The sequence below is a fragment of the Cupressus sempervirens genome, chromosome 6, assembly GCF_028749045.1.
Source record: "Cupressus sempervirens isolate cs-2001-9-10 chromosome 6, ASM2874904v1, whole genome shotgun sequence".
NCBI classification, from domain to species: domain Eukaryota; kingdom Viridiplantae; phylum Streptophyta; class Pinopsida; order Cupressales; family Cupressaceae; genus Cupressus; species Cupressus sempervirens.
Genome location: NC_143123.1, coordinates 187,474,507 through 187,498,824, shown reverse-complemented (window position 1 = coordinate 187,498,824; position 24,318 = coordinate 187,474,507). Strand labels below are relative to the sequence as shown.

The 24,318-nt window shown below is 33.3% G+C and overlaps 1 protein-coding gene across 1 annotated transcript; it reads left to right on the top strand.

Annotated features, from left to right (window-relative positions):
* Positions 1 to 4,227: 4,227 nt before the first annotated feature.
* On the top strand, positions 4,228 to 13,630 carry LOC149551876 (receptor protein-tyrosine kinase CEPR1-like). Its single transcript, XM_089790145.1, has 4 exons — positions 4,228 to 4,309; positions 4,438 to 4,532; positions 11,684 to 12,770; positions 12,860 to 13,630. The coding sequence occupies exons 1-4, from the start codon at positions 4,228 to 4,230 to the stop codon at positions 13,171 to 13,173; spliced, it is 1,578 nt and encodes a 525-aa protein (XP_089646271.1). The 3' UTR covers positions 13,174 to 13,630.
* The last annotated feature ends 10,688 nt before the right edge of the window (positions 13,631 to 24,318 follow it).

The window sequence follows — 24,318 nt, the reverse complement described above, 5'->3', positions numbered from 1 at the left end:
ATACTACTTTGATGATAAGCCTGAGGCTTTTGTGACCTAGACCAACACACAAGCTGATGGAATAAGATGGTCACATAATAAGGAGAAGAAAGAGGATCAAAAGTTCAGAGTTACTAACTCGAAAAACTTAAAAATGATCCCCTTGAGGTCTTCTATGAGGGACTCTCATGCACATTAAAAACTACACATGCACCCATATAGGTGAAACTTCAAAAGATGAAAATAAAAAGCCTGCATACAATTTGCCAAGCACTACTCCATGTGGGAACTGTTAGTTAAATGGCACAATTCCCATCAAAACTTGAAAAATTACCTACTAATTATTAAGAAGCAACACTTTGAAAACAAAACTCAAGGGGCATATGGGAAAGTGATGAGAGGATTACCATTACTAAGGGAAGCCGACTCTTTTTTCTCATCCATATTGGATCTAGCGGATGAGATCCAACTTTATGATATGTCCTAAGAATTTCTACTTCTCATCCACCGAAGAAAAGTATGTCTGATAGTAACAATGTATGTCATTTGGTAAGCCAATAGAATTGCTAGAAGTCTTCACAATCTACTCCTTCCATGCTACAAGACTTTTGAATGATCTCTTTCAATGCCTTATCAATGGCCTCTCTTGCCTATTTGCCCTTGGATAGTTAAAAGCTTGATGGTGAGTGGAAGATACAAAACTCTACTATTGCTACTCTAATAACAAGGTTAAGAAATGACATCCACAACCATTTTTTGTCTGTTTCATAATCCTAAATATAATTAAAATTGGTTCATACAAAATTCCATTGTATTTACCTATTTTCAATGGTCCAATTTTGAAAAAGTTGCTCTTGGTTCAATTGAGAAGTTCAAGAGGGCATAAAGTGTTTTAAGCACTTTCTAACTCTCAAGCACACATCACAACCTGTCAGGCACTATTTGACACCCTACTATACTGATGCCCACCAAGATCTTGCTTGCAGTACTTTATGTTGCATCATGTCTATATATATTCTATCTACACATATTGAAATATAAAACAAAAAACAATGACAATGAAAATAATTGGATGACACACAACAGAAAAAGGCCTGATTTGGGGAAGACTCTCTGACAATAGACAACTGAATATAGTAGGGCTTTATTAGCTCTTGCATGGCCAAGGAAGAATTCCTTACAAACAATCTATACAAAACCATGAGTAGAGAGTTAAAGAAAAATTTCTAGGCAAACAAAACAACATCCTTTCATTTTAAGATGATATATAAAGGCATTCTTCCAAAAAGGGGCCAACTCGGTTCATTTTGAGTTTGTTGGGTTTAACCCATAGGAATTACTACACCGAACTTTATCTCAAATAACCTTTATATCAGATCCAGATCCAGGGACTATGAGTGCCAAACTGATAACTTAGCTTTTTGTATAATCAAATCAACATATTAAAGACATAAAGCCATTTGTACAAGGGTGATATTTCCTCAAGTTTTCTTTGTTGCCAAATTCCTTTAGATAAAGATAGCTACTGTAAATAAGTGGATAGATTCACCCAAGAATCTCTCCTGTAAATGGAATTCCTTCTCAATTTTGGAAGGATAATTTCACAAATATTGTAATGTAAACTTCTAAAATTAGTTCATCCAGACACAAAACCAACAAATGTTTGCCAAATCTTATGAGAGAGAACCAAAAAAAATGATCAGGAAATTGAAGTGGGTTATAGGATCAGACATTTCACATACATTTCCATATAATTATTGGTCTAAAAGGTTGAGCCCTATCTTCCTTATGAGAGTAGTTTTGGTTTGGATAATAGTTTATAAAGCAAAAAAGCTATGTTGTGGACTGAATCCTTTGGTAGATACATATCTGAATTAGAGAAGATTATAGTGCCAGGTTTTATTATAAATGCTTTTTTTGTGATTTGACTTCCATATCCTTGAATCTTGATCTTAATGTTTTGTTTTAATTTGTATTTTGATTATGTAGGTATAATGGGAGAGAATTGGGGTATGTATAATTTCTTTTGTTCCTCGTAAAATTGAGCTTCAAATGAGGTTCAGGGGTGGACCCAATATCCATTTGCATTGGATTTTCTGTAAGGTTTATAGTTTTGCCAGGTTCAAATTGCATTTTGAATGGGTGTCATGGGTGGTGGCGGCATTGCTCTATTCTAGAATTGCTTCAAAAATCTAGAGGTGAGTCATTTTATCCAGTTAGATTGGATTTTCTAAAAGTTTTTAACATTCTATTTGATTGGAAAATTATTTTATTCTTTTAGTTGTCATCTTTTCTTAGTTTTCAATCTTATCCTTATTAGACATGGTTTGTTACTCTTGTTAATTGAGACTTTCACTCCTTTATTAATATTGAATCTCTAGGTAATCATTTTGTGTGTCATTACATTTTGCAATACCCCTGTCCTCGAGATGTTTTGGATATCCAGGCATTATATCAATCCTGGCCATGCATCCACATGGAATTTCATTTTAAGCCACTAAAATCTATATATTCAATGATATACTCCTTTCTAATTAGTTTCTGAGAAAATAGATACTAACAATATAATTACACCATGGGATTTATCCTTCTATGAAATACATAAATTCTGAAATCTTTGAACTTAGGAAAATTTGACATATCTATCTATGAAGTCTTCAAAGATAACTGAAAATATCATGACTTTATCTTTGATGCCTTCACAGATCACACAAAGTGAAATTTTTTTTTGAAGCCCTTGAAGATTACTAAAAATATTGTAAATTAATCTATGAATCCTTCAAAGATCAGTAAAAAATAATTCTAAATTTTGATCTATGAAGCCTCCAAACATGACCGGGATCTCAATGCCAAAGAACAATGTGGCTGCATCACAAATCATCTGCTGAAAAAAAAAAAAAAAAAAAAAAAAAAAAAAAACATGTTAACAAGGTTATATTAGTATATTAGTTCATGTTAAGGGTTCCAATATCTATCTTCATAAGTCACACAATATGATCATATCCCCCTTATTTCATTAATTTTCTATATGCATTAGGAATGATTTTTGAATTTTTATGTGCATTGATGAATTTTTTTGTGCATTAACTCTTTTCTAACAAAATGAATATGTTAAGAAATCTTTTCTAACAGTGCCTTATCAACCATGAACATGGTTGTGAGGTAATATGTTTGGTGTCCAACCTCAACAAAAATTGGTTCCGTAGAATAAGAGCATAGCATAATTTCATAAGCTATGTCAGCTTCTTCCCCTGCATGCTCCAAGAGGCTTGAAAATTATATTTGGAAAATAAATGTTGATGACAGTCCTCGTTAATTATAATCCACCTTTTCCTATTCTATTTAGAATAATATTTACTCTGTTAGATCTAATCTGTTAGTATATCAAATAAGATTTGGGGACATTACATTGTGATAGAGGAGTGAACCTAAGTAAGGAAAAGACTAAAACTACACTAGCAACCAAAGTAGGTCATTGAGTTACAAGCTCAATCACAATCACAATCACAAGAAATAGCTCATGGATAGATGAATGAAAGGGGGTATATTTTTTGGATGATAATAGCTCATAGAGACCGCAAATTAGAATTCACCGTCCATCAAGCTTGAGTTCCCTTCTAACATCTCAATGTATCATACCTTGAATACATAAGATTAGCAGCACATAGATCATCAAAATGGAGCAATTCCAATTGACATATGAATATGTTTAAGTTCATTTCCATCATCTTGGTGTATTAGACCCTTGATGTACAACAATATCAACTCATTGATCATCATATATGCTTGCAGTTTTGCGAATTGACTATTTATTATTTATTCAATATTTTTAGGTGTCTATCCTAATTGATTTTGTCGTTCCAATATCTCTATTCTTCTGCATTACTATTTTCTGTCTTATTTTTCATTCTATGATTTGTTTCAATACATACATAGACTATTGTCTTAAGATTTCTTCCTTTTGTCCATTTCTTACAGGCAGCCCAAAAGTGGGTATTATAATGGGCTCAGATTCTAATCTGCCAGTCATGACAGTTGCTGCAAAAATTCTCAAATCATTTAGTGTCTCATATGAGGTTGGTTTGTGAAGCCTATTTGAATTGTACACAATTTCCTAAAGAATAATTTTAAGAAATGCTTAAGTGAATGGAATGCAACAATATTTGGTACCACACATTTTGATAAGATATTTGAATTCTGGTTGTGTTGCAGATAACCATTGAATCTGCTGATTGAAAACCTGATGGAATGGCAAAATATGCTAAAGAGGCCCATGGAAAAGGAATCAAAGTCATAAAAGAAAGTGCAGGTGGAGCAACACCCCTACTTGGTGAGTGAACCTCTAATGAATGAAATAATAATGTATAAAGTCATTTGTGGTTCACATCTCTAAAAAGAAACAAAATTTTTGATAGGTTCTTGAATCTTTATTAATGAAACAATTAAGTTATAACACAGGTATGATAGCTTCGATGACTACACTTACTATTCTTGGTGTCCTAGTTAAAGGTTCATCACTGGATGAAATGGACTCCCTACTATCAATACTTCAGGTGTTTGAAATGCTAATTCATCTTTCATGTTTGAAATGGACCAAAAAAATAGATTTGCATGACAAGAGACAAGATCGTGAAAGACCATATCCATCCAAATAAAAGAAGGATAGACTAGAAAAAAACTAGTCAAGTCCTACCACCAACAAAAAGACACTAAGAGCTACCATTCTTCTTTCCCATATATGAGATCAAATAGTCATATCAAAAGAGAAGACAAATTTAGAGTTTTTACAATAATCCAATCCTCTTTCACCTTTGTAGCCTCAACTTGCTAGAAAATGGAATCTAGTAATGGAGTCCCCACACAAATCAAAGAGCCAACAAAAACTAAGGAAACAAAAGCACCAATAGAAAAGGAACCAGCATGCACTAAATAGATAGCACTAGAAACACCTTCAAGAAGCATAGAAGAAGCACTAATTGAGGCCTTATCAAAAATATTAGCAACACCATAAATTTGAAATGGAACACTATTACTTGTTGACCCTACAGAAAGAAAAGAACTAGTAGGAAAAACCAAAGAAGCAACAACATAACCAATAGTGCCAACAAGGACAATAGTGTATGCTAAGCCAGAAAAATGAGAAGAACTAGAAAAAAAATTCTCATAAACACCTATAATAGCATCATCCCCCATCTGGGAAGAATCTATCCCAACTGCACCTACCAGAGGAGAAGAAATAGGATAATCATGAGAACCCATCTAGGACAAGCTCAGCATGGATGAATTCTTCTCAATAGTATAATGTTGGAAAGAGTAATCTTCCCACTAAGAAACAGATTATTTAGACTTCACAAGGTCATAATTAACAACAACGTGAGATATTTTAAAGAAATTACTACATATAAAGGGGATCCCTTCATAATTGAAAGGTTGAATCCAATTGCTCGGTGCCATGGCTAAGATTGAGCAAAAAATGGCAAAAAAATGTGATAAGCACCTTGATTACTTGCCTCTTCCTCGATTTTTGCCTCTTCTCCTAAATTTCTTGTGCAACTCCCTCGCACACACTTCGTAGAATCTTTCAAACCAGCAGAGACGAGAAAGATGGTGTTCACATCCGTATCCCAAGCATATTCACATCCAAATTGAGATGCCCTACGAGTGATATACCTCCCACCCTCTACGCTAATCTCCTCTCAATTTAACAAAATGCAATGAAACAGGTGGCCAAACCCTTATTTAACAAAACAATGAAATGGGTGGGCGCAACTCTTTTTCATTTTGACATGTTCAACTAAGTGTTAACCAACGCTAAGTGTTGGTCAAAATTTTTACCAACACGAGCATGGATTTTAAAAGAAAGATATTTTTCCTTCCATATTGCAACCAATCTAAAACATTTTAATAAATGGTCACAAATTTTGGTCGTAAAATCACCTCAAATGTACTAGTAAGTGTGCGATCTACTAGTAGAACAAATCCAAACATACTTTGCCCATCGAGTTACTGCAACCTTTTCCAATTCCAGAATAGAAGTGGGAAAGTATCTCAATGGATTTCATAATTGGATTTCCCAAGGTGAATGGAAAGGATTACATCTTTGTAGTGGTTGACACATTGACAAAGTAAACACATTTCTTCACCATCTTCTTAGATTTTTAGGTCACATAGGTTGTCGATCTATGTTTTAGAGAAGTCTTTCGTCTACATGGGTTACCTCAAAACATTGTCAATGATCAAGATGGGTGATTTATCAGTATCTTTTGGATAGAACTGTTTCAGTTGGCAAGGACAAAATTGTCACCAAGTATCAGTTACCAACCTCAGATAGACAAACAAACGGAGATTGTGAACAAGTGGCTCAAAGGTTACCTTTGGAACTACATTTTGGCACAACAATGGGTGTGGGTCAAATAGATACACCTTGGGGAATATTGTTACAATACCATGTACCACATGTCCATTGGGATGTCACCATTCAAAGCACTATATGTATAAGAACCCTTTTCCTTCATCGATACAATTCTAGGTGACAGTCGCACACCAAGGGCGAGGGATTGGCTTCAGGAGGGACATGACATCCTAAGATGCATGAAGGAAAACTTACAACAAACATAGAATCAGCAAAAGATGTGTGTTGACAGACACTGAATAGAGAGGAGTTTCAAATTTGGAGACTTGGTCTATCTTAGGCTCCAGCCATACCGTCAATCCTCATTGAAGGAGAGGAGAACATCAAAATTTAAGCCATGATTTTATGGTCCTTGTCATGTAGTTTGTCGCATCAATGAAGTTGCCTATGAGCTTGAACTTCTAGAGGGGAGCCATATTCATAATATTTTTCATGTTTCCTGCCTAAAGAAAGTCATGGGACAAAATGCCAGAATAGCTTCAAACCTTCCACCACTCAATAAAGAAGGAAAGCTCGTATTGGAACCAACCAAGATTATTGAAGTACGTGAGAAGACCTTATAGAACTAAACCATGAAGGAATATTTGGTAGACTAGAAACACTTGCCATTGGATGATGTAACCTAGGAAGACAAGCACATTCTACAGCATTTGACATTGCGATTGCTTGAGGACAAGCTAAATTTTGGACGAGAGGACTATAATATCCCCATTATAAAATAGTTTATTAATCAAATCTTTGTTAATGTGCCAATTGATTTAAAATATCTCAGACCCATTTTAGTTTTGTTTCTATAGATAAGTGTAGCCGTCGACTAACTTTGTACACCCTCAAAAAGTTTTCCCAACGGGTATTTAAGCACGGCTTGTAGGTAGTCATAGGTATGTGATTTGATTATATTTCTTTGTACTACAAATTCCTATTGGAGTTTTGGATTGTTCGCCATTTTAGAAGTGAAAGATCTTCCCTATTTAGCTCTTGCGATTTCGGTGGGATTCAACCCTCACCCTACTCCGTTGTTGCATGTAATACTTCACTCGGATCTAGCAAATTAGAGCACCATTTTTTGGAAAATACTAATTGAAGGTTACTTGTGTTCTAATCTCCAATATTGTTTGTTTCTATCTAATCAATTTAGATCTCTAAGTTTAGATTGCATTATTAAGTTTTTCCTCTATCTGTATACCATTCATCTTTTTGTACTTTGGGAGAATAGACCAAATAGAACAATACACCATTGTACGTCATCCTTGTGTTTCGTATAGCCTTCCTATTGCATAGTATCTTTGACCATACGACCTTCTTGTTGGGCAACGGCTACCCAGGCAGGAGGATCGACTGCCTCGGGTATGCCCCCGCCATGCCCCCATCGTTATGCCATCCCCATCATGCCGGATCCATCCGGCCTCCTACGTGCGGGCATCATCAACGCTGTACCCGGTCTCCTTTGTAACTACGTCAGCTAAAGTCCAATCGTACTGAGTGTTTGTCATGTCAAGTAAGACTGAACGGAAAAATAAATCCATAGTTGATTAAATAAACTCTATAATAATATGAAGAATGTGGACGATAAAAATGAAGTATGTTTTTTAAAGTTTGAAAGGTTTAAAAGGAGTGTCCCTTTTTGTATGATATGTATTTTAATTTGTTACTTTATTACTATTTTTTAAATCGGTTTGTTAGTTTAGTTATATTATTAGGAACATAATATATAAATTATTTTAAGATGTATTATATAATTATATTAATATAATTTTAAAATTTTTGATTTGTAGAATCATTAAGAATTCTTTTATTTTACTATATTTGTAACACTTTTGAGTAATTTGTTTAAACAAAATTTATCACTCTTTCCAAATAATGTTTTTTTCATATCTATATTTTATCTTTATTGTTTAAAACATTTTATTTTTAAAGGAGCAGACCTAACTAATTAGTTTTAAATAAAGGGGTTTAGATATTTGTTGTTTATTTTCAATGTAAGTTGCTTATGAAATGGACAATTTTATGAAATAGATTTATGTTAATATTTATCTTTATATACTTTTGTTCCATCAACCTTTTTAGCCATAGTTGAGGGCAGTTGGTGAAACTTAAGTTTTTAAAAGGAGCATTATTTTTCAATTATATTTTATATTATCATTAATCTATAAATTTCATTTTAAATTTACAAATTCTTGTCTTGGGAATTAATCACACATCATTTTGTAATTTTAAAAGAGATAGATATTAAGAAGAATGTTTTCGATTTTATAATTTTGTTTGCATAATTTTCCCAATGAAAATATATAGATAGTTTATATATTAGAGATGTGCTTTAATTTTCAAAATTTATATATCTTGATAAATTCCAAAAGTTGTTTCTAAATTTCCAATATTTTGTACTAATATTCAATTAAATTGAGTGCTCAAGTGCTAATTCACATTTTAATGAAAGTAACAATAGTTTTTTTACATGAAAATGGTAATATGTATCTCTTTTATTAATGTGAGCTAGTATGAAACTTAAATACAAGCTCTAAAATATATAAAATAAATGTAAGACATAAGTATTTTAATGTTAATTATGTGAGCTATTATTAATCTTTACATAAGTTTCTAAAAAAAAAAATTATAATAATGTAACTTATAAGTACATTTTTTAATATTTTTAAAATCTAAAATAATAAGAATAATTTTATAGCATTTTAACTAATTTATGTGAAATCACTTTTTTTCTTTTTGAACAATAGTCAAATATACACGATAACCTAGAAGGCCTTACAACCGGGCATGTTGAATGAAAATTGTATTATGAGAATTGGCATTGTGTTGATCTAAATCTCTATGTTATCGCATATATTTGACTGTGTGGTTATTTTCTAGGGGCTAGGACATCTCCTTTGGGGATTCTCCTGCCTTGCACTTTTTCAAATGGTATGAAAGATAACACCTTCACTAGAGGGTAAGGCCCACTAGGACATGTGTCGTAACCTCACTTTGTCGTATTGGTTAAAAATTGAGCATTTCCTCATAGTGACGATGCAAAATTCATTGATCCTCAACCTGATCAACGACTTAAATACATCTTAAAAGCCTTCTTACCCCAAGCTATAATCCAATCAAACTGTGACACCTGTTAACCTCTGATGACACCATCCTTTTGAAACTCGCAAACTCTATGGCCCCACTATATCTACATCTCTTTCTGTCACTATGTCGCTTTGGTTAAACTTAGCAGATCTTCCTTTAAAGACTATATGACAATCCTCGATCTGATATGCATCTGATGACTCTCATTTAAGCATTTAAACTACTATATTTCTATGGCCCCACTAGATATGTGTCATAACCTCACTTTGTCACAAAACTTAAAAACCTTGCACTTTTCTTTAGTGACAAAGCAATGACCTTTGATTAGCTTTTGATCTAATGGTTGCAAAATCAATTTGCATCAAGTATCCACCATAGGTACAATATAATGAGTAATCAAAATCAAAGGACCTGCCATGATTAATTCATGATGAGGGGGACATAAAACAAGAAAAACTTAGGATATAAAAAACTTAATAAGGTTTGTCCTTTATCAAAGAAAACCCTAAACTAAAAGGTTCAAAAAATAACAAGGATAAACCTATTCATTTATTGACTAGGGTTTCTCTATCACTATGTCCCACCCTAAAAATTATTTGAAAATGAGATTGTTGCCAATCAAATTTCATACCTAAACTTTTGAAAAAGGAGCAACTCAAAGAGGGGATAACACAATCTAAGGACTTTGGTCACTTTACGTCCATCTGCCAAGGATGTCCTTGCACTCCAGCTTCGTATGTTCTTGCTGCTAAAGGAATTGAGTATCTTCTTGCCAATGTCATTTCCTCTAGCCATGTTAGAGGCATTTCCCTACCTGACTCTCCTACTCATCTTGTTAATGGGATGCAGATGACTCTTTCCTCACTCTAATTGGGGGTGACAAAAATATCTTGAATGTACTCCAATATATTGATACCTTTGATTTGGCTTTTGGATATGTCGTCTAATGACACAATTTTTTTTTCTATGGGCAGTAATTTGTTTCATCTTTACCAAAGCTTTCCCACTATCGGTGGAAATGGATTCAATACTGAGAGGTCTTTTTTTTTTTTTTTTCATTTTGGACATTCCCTTTTCTTTTCAAGCTTCATATGTTGAGCTTTTGAATCTCTTGGTTGCCAAGATTTCTAAGTTGGATTATTGGCTCACTAAGCTTCTTTCTCTGGCCAAGAAATTACAGTTCAATTCCAAGGTTTTAGCTACTCCTTATGTTTATTATTCATCTTGTTGAGCTCCTTCTAAAGCCTCTTACTTAAAATTGGAGAAGCTTCTTAGAGATTTCCTCTAGGCTGCAGGAGCTGAGCATCATGGTTTTCATAGCTAGGCGCTTGGGATTACTGTTGTTTACCCAAGGAATCTAGAGGTCTTGGCAAGAAGATACCACATAGAAAATGATGACACATAGATGACACATAGAAAATCCTTCTCAGACATTGCATTTCCTCTTGATTCCCAGTTAGTAGACCCACTTGAAAGAGGATTGGGTTGCGAACCCTTCTCATCATGTCAAAGTTAGTGCAAATCAAGGGCTCTTTTGTTGTCAAAAGCATTTGGAAAGATCTGGAAATCATCAAGTTGTGGCTTCGCTGGGATGCTAAAGCCTTTAGTGATGGGCTCTCTATGATCAAGCACAATCTTTGGTATTTACCCTTGTTTGGAATTCAAGGTGTGCTTGCTGCCAAAATTTAGGGTGTGAGTGTGTTATTTTTCTGAAATGTTGCATCAAGACTCCCAAAGATCTTTTTTCCAAAGATACTATGAACCTTAGATCATGCAAGGATTTGGAGGTCTAATTTGATCTATCTTGCCTAGATCAAAAAACTTTTAACCTACTAGACTTTTGTTTCCCACCTCATATGCTCTACAAGCTCGGTGTCTAGCCTATCAAACCTTGGTGGAAGGATTGGAAGTGTTATTTGTCCACTCCTCTTGTCAATTACAAGACCAAGATGGGATACCTTTGGCTGGTGCCTCACTTTCCTATGGTTGCTACTCTCAACCAGTACTGAGACCTCTAGTATTCACAAAAGAATTGGACATATAAGTTTAATACTATTTGGAATGTCATCATTGAGCTAGAGATTGCAAACTTTTCTTGGTGTGTCCTTTTCTAGAGATTGCTTTTGGTTGCTACTCTCAACCAGTACTGAGACCTCTAGTATTCACAAAAGAATTGGACATATAAGTTTAATACTATTTGGAATGTCATCATTGAGCTAGAGATTGCAAATTCTTGGTGTGTCCTTTTCAATACCATATACACTAGGACTCTGCACGGGTCTCTCTGAAATTAACCTTGCGGGAAATAAACTGAATGGTTCCATTCCTGCATCTTTTGGATCCATAGAAGTTCTCAACTCTCTGAATCTCTCCAATAATCAACTCAGTGGCCAGATTCCAAACACCCTTTCTGCCTTGCGGTTAAGCTTGTTGGATTTCTCCCACAATCAGTTGACAGGGCCGGTGCCAACACAGCTGATTAGTCTGGCAAGCAACCATAGCTTTTCTGGAAATGAGGGGCTCTGTATGAAAGGAGGCATTTCAGTTTTCTTAAGCACATGTGCTTCTGCCTCTTCTTCTTCTAGAGAACGAACCCATGCCAGAATCCTACTTGCAAGCTTGATCTTTGTAGCTGCAGTGATCACTTTTGTGATAGGTTGGGTTTTATACAAAACAATGTACAGAGCACCTGAATATCAATCTTGGGATCTCAAGTCCTTTCACAGGCTTACATTCACCCAGCACGACATTCTTCATTGCATAAAGGAAGAGAATATAATTGGCAGTGGCGGGTCTGGAAAGATCTACAGAGGAGAATTAAGGAATGGGGAAAAAATTGCAGTGAAGCAGCTGTGGAATATCAACACTGCGAAACTCACTCATTCAAGAGACGAAACGTTGAGAAACCGCCAATTCGAGATGGAGGTGGAAACATTGGGACGCATCAGGCACAGAAATATCGTGACGCTGTATTGCTGCTTGTCCAACAAACACTCAAATCTCATTGTGTATGAATACATGAAAAATGGCAGCTTGTGGAACAGATTGCACGAAGAAAGCATGGGTTCAACTTTAGACTGGCAGACACGCTATAGAATATGTGTGGGAACAGCTTATGCGCTGGCCTACCTGCATCATGACTGTGTTCCCGCCATTGTTCACAGAGATGTGAAATCCAGCAACATATTGTTGGGTGAAAACACGGAGCCATGTTTAGCTGATTTTGGTGTTGCCAAATGCCTTCAAGCCAGTGGAAAGGGAAATTCTACAGCTGTCATAGCAGGCACCCATGGATATATTGCTCCAGGTAAGTAATCAACATCATTAAGCAAATTTAATTGAATTTTTTTTTTGTCTTTGAGCATTGGAATGAAGTTTTGTGTGTAATGTTTGCAGAATATGCATACACATACAGAGTCAGCGAGAAGAGTGATGTGTACAGCTTTGGGGTTGTGCTGATGGAGATTGTGACTGGCAAACGGCCGATGGAGGATGAGTATGGAGAGAACAGGGGAATTGTTGATTGGGTTTCTGCCAGATATTTCTTGAGAGGGAGAGCATTTGAGGTGTTGGATGAGAGGGTTTCTGATTATTGCGAGGAAGGGATGATGAAGGTGCTTAAGATCTCAGTGATGTGTAGCAGCAGTATTCCTACACAGAGGCCGAGTATGAGAGAAGTGGTACAAATGTTGTTGGAAGCACACCCCTAAGTGGAATCCACTAAACATGTCGTTAATAAATCACTCCTCTGTTACATGTAACATAATTGTATATGCCAATCAAATGGAATTGTTTTACCGGAATGCGCAGCTTCAGTGTCATATCACATACAATCAGGGGATGGGATATCACTACTGGTTATTGCGTTAGTGGGACTAATGGAGATTCTTTTCTGTCTTTGAGATTCATGGTCCATCCGTAAGACCACAAATTCTTTTGGCATTTTGTCAAATAGTTGGTTTGCCTTGTTTATGCTTCTACGCGTGGCATACATCTTATGTTTTTTTCTAAGAAAATTCTCTGCTTTTTTATGAAAATGTTGTCCGAAGTTGGAAACATATTCCATAGATTGTTAAATCGGGCTTAAAAGTTTCCAAGCGCAACTGTTTCTAAAACCTTTTCAACTAATTCACATTGTGAATCCCGTGCAATAAGCCTATAAGAACACGTTCCATCAAATAATTCATGTGCTTTGCCTGTGCTTCCAGTACGCCGGCAAATGCAAACTGGTCGAGTTAGAGAGCTATTTGTTGCATTTATCAAAGGAGGCTTTATCAAACTTCAGCGCGGGAAGAGTGAGTTTGAATTTGTTTTGCTTCGGTGCAACAAAGTCAATAGTTGAGCTGAGAACCTATTATCGAATCTTTCAACACATTTTTACTATATATTGTAATCAATTGATCTATTTATAAATATAAAATAAATCATATGTTGATAAAAAATATACCAATCCTTGAACACGTGAAAATTTATAAATGTTATGGAAAAAATAAATAAATGAATTCATTAATTTGTCTCAAACGTAATATCATAGCTATCTAATACATGTGTCACTCAAAATATAATATGCTCACTTAATAAAATAAGACACTACCTAAATAAACATTGATAGTTTAGTGTACAAATATTATTCTTATGTATACAACTATTGGATTAGCAATGTACAGGCATTGAGTAAATCATATCAATATTATGTCTCATCACAAATATAAAAGGTGAATACTAATAAATACCTTTTATTTTCTCATGAAATGTGTGAGATTGTAATAAAAATTAGTGCTCAATTAATGGTCCCTTTGTGTTAGATATAGGTTGTATTTTTTTATAGTAATGTATTATTTTTATAACAACAAATAATTATTTTGTGTTGAAGTATTTGTCCTTTTGTGTTTAACATAAAAGTTATATACAACAAATATTTATGATTAATAATAACTATTTGGTCAATTTAAGTTGCATATATGTTACATTTCATATAATTATACAATATTCTATTAACAAATAATAATAATCTTAAATTCAATTATTAGAGATTTTTAGATTAAGCTTTGGTCAAATGTTTGAAAAGTCATTTTTTGCACACATTTCACTAGGTGCACTATTTTAATGAGTTTTTTGATGACTCACACCTTCAAACCTTAGTTGTAGATAGTTCAATGTCCATTTTACATTTCTTAAATAAAATGAAGGTCTTACGATATTCCATGTAGTGGCTACATGTTGACGAAGTTAGCCCTTATGACTATTGGTTCCTCTCCCCTGGTATGTTCTATTAGTAATATCAGATTTCCACAATCTGATTTTATTTTTTTAATATGATTATGTAATAGTTATTTATCATCAATATTTGGATCATATTATATAATTAATTATTTTTTGGTATATTTAATATTGTTTAATGAAATTGTACCAATAATGTCTATAGTGTTCTTACAAATTATTTGTTAATTTTGTTACATCATAGATTAGGAAAAAGGACTTGGTTGAGTATGTTCTTATAGTAATATTTATACTTTTTGATTTAATGTTGATATTTCTCAAATTGACAACATTGAACTAGTAGTTATGACTTTAAAGCTATTATTATTCATAATTACTACCGACAATTGAATAAATATATCCTTTAGTCCTAAAAAAAATTCAATCATGTGATGTCACATCAACTACATAATTATGGGTCTCCCTTTGCACAACTATTGGTCTCACTTATTTTTGGATTATTTGTATACGTTGGCAAAAGGCATCCAATGTAGCATCGTATTTGATGATGTGACCTTGAAACTTGAGTTGTAAACAAGGGACTTGACAAGTAAGCTTATGTAAAAAATTGTGAGTGATATATGTTAGCATGTGGCAACTAATCATGTGCATACTATAGAATCATCATGTATCATCGCTAAGGTTCATAGTCAAGTCAAGCACCAAGCATGCATTTAGGGTTGGTAGCTCTTAAGGAAATTGTTTTAAGGCTAGGGTCAATTTTTTTGACAAACTTTGTAAGCCACCTCAAAAGACTTGGCAAATAAGAGATTATGTGATGTGAAAAATGATCAAATTGTAATTTTCTCTTCACTAAATAATAAAATAAGAGGACATATATTTCTTTAATAGATATAGCCTATATTGAGCGAACCCTGTTAAAACTATGTTTTTTTTTTTTAATGTCTTCCTTATTTCTATATTATCTTAATCATTTATTAATAATATGATTATACTTTATCGATTTTAAGTTGAGTTATAGGTAGGTCTGAATTAGGGGCAGTAACAACAAGGAGAACTTCTCTAAGAATCATGACATTTTCTTTCAAAGACCCATGTTAAGAATTATACAATGCACTTTTTTAATTCCGAGTGTAAGATCCTATAAGAACTACCCTCCATCTACATTCCTTTCCTCTCATCCCCTTCACTACTTGTCATCCTTCTTCCAAGCTTCCAAACACATTAAATGGTTCCAAAGGTTCATCAATGGAAAACACTTCTTTCCTTTCCTAGTTATATCCAGGGTACATTCCTTCCCCACTTTCACTTGCTTTCCTACATTTGAATCAAAGCCTAACCTCCGAGTTGCAAACCATGTATTTGTCTCTAAAACACGCACTTATTTCTTTTCTCCTCATTGTCGACCCTTGGAGCTTCAACCAAATTTATTCGTGTCATTGTCCTTTGGAGGTTCCATGTCCAAGTGGTACATATTGCGTCTCTCACTTGTCGATCTACCTTCTTCATCAGATTTTGTTTACTTAATAACATCCACATCATTGTTGTGATCAACAGTCTTTGAGGTGCAGTCCTCTTTCTTTTCCACCAAATGGAAATTGATGTGAGTTTCCTTCCACCAAGTTGCCTATTTAAACACTCTCTTCTTTGGAAAGTTTTCTGCCATATGCATTGTTTGGAAGCATCTTTGAATCTAAATGGGACACCTTCACAATCCATTGTCCACTCATTACTTCCTAGTTTTAGAGATACTTCTAGGGGAGAGCTTTTATAACATCTATGTCAACTAAATTGAATGCATATGTAGAATGAAAAACTAAAAATGGGAATCCATATCCACACTAATGAAATTGTCCAAGGAATTTGCAATACCTTCAAGACACGAATCAAAACAAGAGCTATAATGGAAGATCTAGAAAGCCTTACCCACAAGGAAAGATTCAATTTGTCTACCAAAGTCCATTTGTTTTCCAATGGAACCCTGGTGACAATCAATACCATCAATTGCAGGAGAAGACAAACTAGAGAAAGCTCTAAGCACTGAGGGAGCCTGTAGAGGTTAGAGTGTGTTATTTATTGTGAATTTATGTTCATGATTGATAATGGAGCTAATGGTTTTATTGTATTATTATGATTGTGTGATCTTTTAATCGTGGTGTTTTCCTTATGTTAACAAATCCTGTTGTTGTGACGAACTAGAGAAAGGATAATCATTGTTCTTACATGACATTTTTCCTAATGTGAGCGCACTTTTCATGGCCTGGTGATTTGATGAAATGTGAAACATCTTTCAATTTTTACCAAAGTTCCCATCGACGATTGCATGAGTGGAGTTGAGGAAGTGTTACTCCTAATTTCATTAGTTTCCTACCAGATCCTTTTGATAAATTAATTCACAAACATGTTGTTACTTTGGCTTATGTTTGTTAGGATTTTTCATTTCAATAATTTCCTTTAATTTCTCGTTACTCTATCTCTATTATTTTCTTTTCAAATACTTGGTTAAAATAGAAATTTATATAGTTGCATTGATTAGATATTGCATTCATCATAAAATAGAAAATACAAAAATATATTGGTCTTGTGGTTATGTTTCAACAAAGTTGTGCATAATTAGTAGATACCAACAAATACCTCCTTGTGAACATTCACATTTATCTTTGATTGAGTTGCCCAGTAGGTTGAAAATATAGTCATCTAAAACCTTGGAGGTAGGTAGTGATCAGTTGTTCAAGAGGTAGAGTTGAGAGAATTTCTATCGATAGCATCGTGCAAAATAATCGCTTAACAAGGGGGGGGGGAGTGGTTATGGACTTTGTTGGTAGTCCGTTCATGGTGTAATTTGTTCTTCCTTCCTTAAACACATCCAAATCTGAAGACTCCCCTTAAGCAAGTGAAATAATCAAAACATAAATGCAACACAATAAATAAATTTACATTTCATTTGGATAAGATTGGCATCCCAAAATGGCATACCCAACTTGATCTCCCTCTATTTCCATGTTTAAATTGTCGTTAAACATTTATGTTAAATGATATTACAACTCTTCTTTAATTTGCCAAATTAGTTGTCTATTTGTGCTACTAACATTGCCACTTGACTCCTTGAATAGAAAATGTAAAAACCTCCTTCATTAATTTATATAATTGAAACTATTTAAAACAAATATGATAGTTAAATAAAAAGTTTGAGGGACTTAGCTCTATGCCGAATTCATATATAATATTATTAGCATTAATGTCGTTTAAAATTAGTTTTCTACTATCATGAAGTTAACCTTCACCATTTAATGAATGTCCTATAGTCTAAACTACTACACAAAATCATGTGGATTCATTTCAAGCCCAATAGTCAATATTGACTATGAAAAAATTAATCTACCACACATGATTGATTTAATGTGTGTGAGAACACTTTTGAAAACAATTATGAGTAAAAACTTGGTTAACTTTTCCTTTTAGATGTCTAAATTTGTGAAGATGATATGCAATAATATTGAAACAATAAAAATACCCACTCAAAAGTCATTACACATGGACTTTGACTTTTTCCTCTCGGCATTAGTTAGTCCTATAATTAAGATTCTACACAAAAGCATATGGATTGATTTCAAGCCCTATAGTCAATATTGACTATTGCAAAATTAATCTACCACACAAGATTGATTTGATGTGTGTGAGAACACTTTTGAAAACAATTATGAATAAAAACTTGGTTAACTTGTCCTTTTAGATGTCTAAATTTGTGAATATGATATGCAATAATATTGAAATAATAAAAATACCCATTCACAAGTCATCACAGGGACTTTGACTTTTTCCTCTCTGCGTTAGCCAATCCTATAATTAAGATAAGCCATCTGCTTTGGAATCTATTTAGCTTGGTGAAAATTCTTTATATGGAAGCATTGCAGATGTGTTTTGGAAGAGTTGCAGTCAGTTGGAGGTATTGAATCTCACAAGCAATTCATTGACGAGGTCTTTGCCAAATTTCTCTGTTATGAGCTCCTTGCAGATCTTGAACTTGTCAAGGAACAATTTTTCTGTCACACAGCTGTATAATTTGCATGCTTTAGATTTGAATGACAACCCTCTAGATGCCAGCATGATACCCAAAGAGATATACAATTTGAAATCCTTGAATGTTCTGCATTTTTCCAACATTAGCTTGTTTGGAACCATTTCACCATCCATTGGTAACCTCACAGAGCTGGGAATGCTTGATCTTTCTCACAACAATCTGAATGGAACTATACCCAAACAGATTCAATGCCTTTTTCATAACAAAGGGTAGTTGTGGTAGATTACCAGAAAGTATAATCGATACTCCACCAAACTATACATATTGTCGATTGGGAAAGGCTTCTCATAAGTGACTATCAATTTTTAAGGAGGATCTTTGGACCTATGTTTGACACATTTTAAATATTCTTGGTAATGAAATAAATTGTATCATTGAAAAAGAGAACTCAAACACTCTCCTTATCTTTGCATTTATTTCACTATTACTAACACATAGACACACCTTTGTACACCCTCTATGACTCTATCACATCTTATCCCCATACCCCATCCCTTGCCCCCACTCTCTCCCCCTCCCCCACTATCCTTTCCTTTGCCCTATCCTTTTTCTAAAGTAACTCAAAATTGACTTTGTCACATCATCTATCTCTTCCACTCCATATTCATCCATATTTGTACAATTGATTATCCCTTCTTCTCCATATCTCCTTCTAGATATCAATATATTTTTCTCTTTTCATCTCCATATCCCCCTTTGTATCTTCGTATCACTTTCTTTACCTCTCCTACAATCTTAAATTCAATATTCAATTCAAATTAAATTAATATGCATTGTAGTCAAACCTACTCAATATTAATCTATATTCCATCTAGTTTATTATTTAAACAATTCAATATATACTTTCTTGATTGAGTGATAATGATTTAGGTTGGTTTGTAGAGTGAGAAGTGGTATTATATCCCTTCATAGAAGCATGTTCCTCAAATAGAAAATAATGGTAGCACATCGATCTCTGTAATGGATGAAGCTATCAACAATGATAAATCAATTCAATGATTAATTAATTCTTCAAAAGATAATTACAAAAGCTCAACATCAAAATTACTTGTGAAAAACTTTATATATCAATGTCAAAATGATAATGTATTAATACAACTAATGTATTATATAACTATTATAAATTTATTATCAAAAAATAGAAAATATAATAGTTAAATCACCTACTCAATAAACCTTTTTTTTATGTTTTAGCTTTTCAAAAATCTAATATATCATATTATCAATTAAGTAATAGAAAAAAAGTGATATCAATTGAGAATGCAAAAAAGTGACGTCAATTGAGAAGATGCTTATGAATATATTTTACTTATTAAAGATGCTAGGTTTTTGGCTTGAATTCCTCTTTCACAAATTTTCAAGACTATTGGAAGTACACATTAGATAAAATAAATGTTATTTGTACAAAAGTGGACTAAGACAATTTTTTTTTAAATCTTCATATAAAGACAAGGTAAATATGAAGAAAAATTATTTTAAAAATTAAAATTACTTCATATTATAAACAAAAATGCGATGTTGAATTTCAAACTTTTCATACAAAATTAAAAAATATATCTTTAATTTACTTTCACCATTGTCTTCAAATCTCTTCATATTAATGATTTTATTAGTCATTGCCTATATACTAGTGTTGCCAGTTTTCACTTCCTAGTTTTTAATTCTTGTACTCCAAATAAGTGAGGTACTAAAGTTTAAAATTCATTTATTTCCTTTTTTTTATTGGCTACTCTCAATTTACCCAATTTACTCAAGGTTTAATAATTATTTTCCAAGTTAACAAATAACTAAATTTTCAATTCTCCTCTAGAATCTTCTGGAATTTGAATCTGGAAACTTCTTAAGATTTCTACAAGCTTTACATATCTCTGCCAATGGAAGCATCTACTATTTTGCAAACTTGCACTCCTTAGATCTCAAATCCTTAGAGTTCACAAACTTTCTATCTTCTGACAGAGAACTTGCACTAGCATCATCATTTAATCATGCTCCATGTTCTCTATTTTGTCAAAATTCATTAGAATAAAGTGGTACACAAAGGGTTTTGATCTTGTTATGTTGGATTGATGGAGATTTTACACAGCTGAGAATGGTTGGGATCTTTTACATCCTTGTGAGAAACAACGCATAGGTGGCTCAATTATGTGAAAGCCTATTCAAAGGTGTGGCCATTTCTTTATTCCAGCTGCACAAGGAAAACTAAAATTGTTTACCAATATCTATTTACAGTAGCAAAAGAATTGCATTGATAAAGGAAACTTAAAAATCCCAAAGTAAAAGAAACTAGAAAATTCCAAAGGGAATGACATTGTTGCCAATTGCCCTCCACTATCAAGTTTGGTTGCCAGTTTTGGATGATTTTTCCAAAAATTTCAAAAAATAAAGTTTGACTTTATTTTGTCTTTAGTGCATTTTGTCCCATACATTGTGTCATGGATGAGAAGTGGAGTGCCACAAAACAATTAAAAATTAATTCACGCTTATGTTTACAATATTTGCATTTTTTCCATGATTGAGAACAAATTTCAAATTCAAAGTGGTACTGCTTGGAATAAGATTTTTTTAACTTTAGCTTTTGCATATCATTTTATTTTAAGCTTTGTTTAAGAATGTAAGCAATTCACAAGTCACTATCTCATTCTCTTATTTCTCTAATATGATCCGTAGGATAGATTATTTATTGAGATTAAGGTGTTTTTCAATATTTTACAATTAATAGATTTAAAAGTCTTTGTATATCTATTAATATTATTCTTGCATGTTCAATTTAATTAAAATATGCATTAATTATTTTGAAACCGACCTGCAAAACCCTCTTCACAAAATTCTTGTAAAATGTATGCTTTAATCATGGAATTCCACAAAATGGGACTCTTTGTGTTTTTTAATTTATCAAAAACCAAACAAGCATCCATGAAAGCACCACATTTAGCATAAAAGGCTCACAAGTTTTGTACCCAAATATGCATTAATCACAACGTTGCTTCGCTCTCCCTGAGTGAAGGATTCACATTAATGCATGAATCTAGTATATATCTATAGGTTTTAACTCTCAAAAAAATGGGTTCCTAGGTTATAACATGAAAGTTTATATCCATATATGTTGTACACATATGGTGATTCCTACAGTTTAGGTGTCAATGAGAAGAGGGTAGAATAATAGTTGTAACAAGAAACTTTGGAGAGAAATAAAATTTGTTCGCTTGTGATGATGCCAATGATATGGTTACAAATATTATAGAGAAATTTTGCCCTCTTGTCAGAACCCATTTTTCCACATTCTATTTTGATTATGTGTTATTGCACATAGATGTTCTAGTAAAATTGGAAATTATGAATAACGAGAAACTTTACTTATTCAACAGAAATTAAGAAAATCTATTTAGGAAATTGTGGGGATTTATGGCATATTTGAGAAAGAAATATTTTGAAAAAAAAGTATTATAAGAAGATAAAGAATGTTGACATTACAATCATGTTTGTTATTGGTGACACACAATTATTTAGACATATAGTATCTACTAAGCTTATTGTATGGTTAACAGTGTTAACCAAGCATTTTAGGCTTTATTGAGTTTTACAGTTACTACTGAGTTCATGGAACAATATTTAGTTTATGTTGAGAAATTTCTACCATGATGGTGATTAGTAGTGTAAACCAAGCTTCATAAGGTTTATCGGGTTCCTCAGTGCAAACCGAGTTGTGCAGTGCTTACCGAGTTCACAGTTACAGTAATGTGAATCTAGTGTTGACTGAGCCACTCAATGTTAACCAAGTGATTCAATCTATACCAAGCTCATTATGATAGCATTGACCAAGCTATGTAGTGTGAATCAAGTGATTTACTTTATATGTTGAGTTTTGCAGTATTCACTGAATCACCAGTGTAGACCGAGTTCAGACTACTTGAAATTGATCAGTATGGACCAAGCTTTTACGTCTATTGAATGCATGAAAATGTCAAGCATATATAATGGATGTTGAGCATCAAAACCTCACCGAGCTAGTCCTCAAAACTCAAGTTCTCGCAATTGGGTCGACTTTGTGTATTTTGTGTAAACTTGTATTGTAGCTAACTTTGTTGATTTATAAATTAGATTGGTATATATGTAATGTATTATATCACATCCAATAAGAAATATGTATGGAATGTAACTAGAAGAGAAGAGCATAAGTGTGAAATACAAAGGCTACAACAATATAAGGAGAAACAAAGATTTATCTATCATAGGAAGGTGATTACAAAGGAATCTCATTCAACAAACCAAGTTGTAGATCAGTGATCAACCACTGTTTTATCCTAAAAGGTGGACTAGTTAAATCCTTTCACAAGGTAGACTTCACAATATTTTGTAAATGTCTTTACCGAGTGCATACTTCATTGTATGTTTGTAAATCCTTTTGCAAGGTGGACCTAGAAGTTCTTACAACTCCTAACAAAGAAAATCATCAGAAGTGATCATTATAAGCCTTAACAAGCCAACTTTATACTGAAATACTAAATCTTGTAGATATCATCCCCACCCTAGTTTTACTTTCTATTTGGAAGGTTTCTAGGTTACTATATTGTGTGTTAAAGTGTTATGAATGTTTTAATGCTTTCAGTTTCTTATGCATGGAATTAGATCAGAATTCACATGAAGGATTAATTGGTAAATAAAGATTAAATTTTATTAGTTACTAATTCACCCCTCCCCTCTCAATAACTTAACCTATCATATATATTTCTAACAATTGGTATTAGAGCATTTGGTTCTCAAGAAAGAAGTTTAATCAGCTTGAGCAAAGATTAGAGGCTATGGAGGTATTTAGACTTGACAAGGCTATTGACAATAAAAGTTAGATTTGGAATTGGCTATTGGGCAACTCAAGAAAAAAAAGACCAACTCTCTCAATCCTTGAAAAGAAGAAAAGATCTTGCAATCCAGATGAATAACACACTCTGCATTGAAGAAAGAATTGAAGACATCCATTCAAAAAGAAATTCAAATGAAGCTAATTAGGAATCAAAGAACTATTGGAAAAGAATGGTACACTTCAACAAGAAGTCAGGAAACTGAAAAGAGAACAAGAAATTCAATCAGTAAGATTGTGTGAAGTCATGGAAGAGAAAAACAAGATAAGAGAAGGGATAGAAGAAAAGAACAATGAAATTCAACGCCTATCCCTTCAACAAGAAAACTTCACTGATCATCTTACCAATGCAAATGAAGAAATCATAAATCTAAGATTAGTAAATGAAAGATTGCAGAATGATCTAAACACTGAAATGCAAACCACTGAGAGGATGATGAAATCTCAAGCAGGCATGAATCAACAAAATGAGAAAATCCAATACAAACAAAAGTGAAAAGCAGGAATGAGATATACAAAAGAAGGTGAATCATCTAAGTGAGGAGCTCAAAAGAATCAAAGACCTACTTGTTGTTAGTGTGGTAAGATAGGTCATACATCAAGCAAATGTTGGAGCAATGGGAAGACAAAATTCAATGGAAAATGCTACAATTGAAATCAGCATGGTCAGAGAGCTAATGAATGAAAAGAGAAACCTAA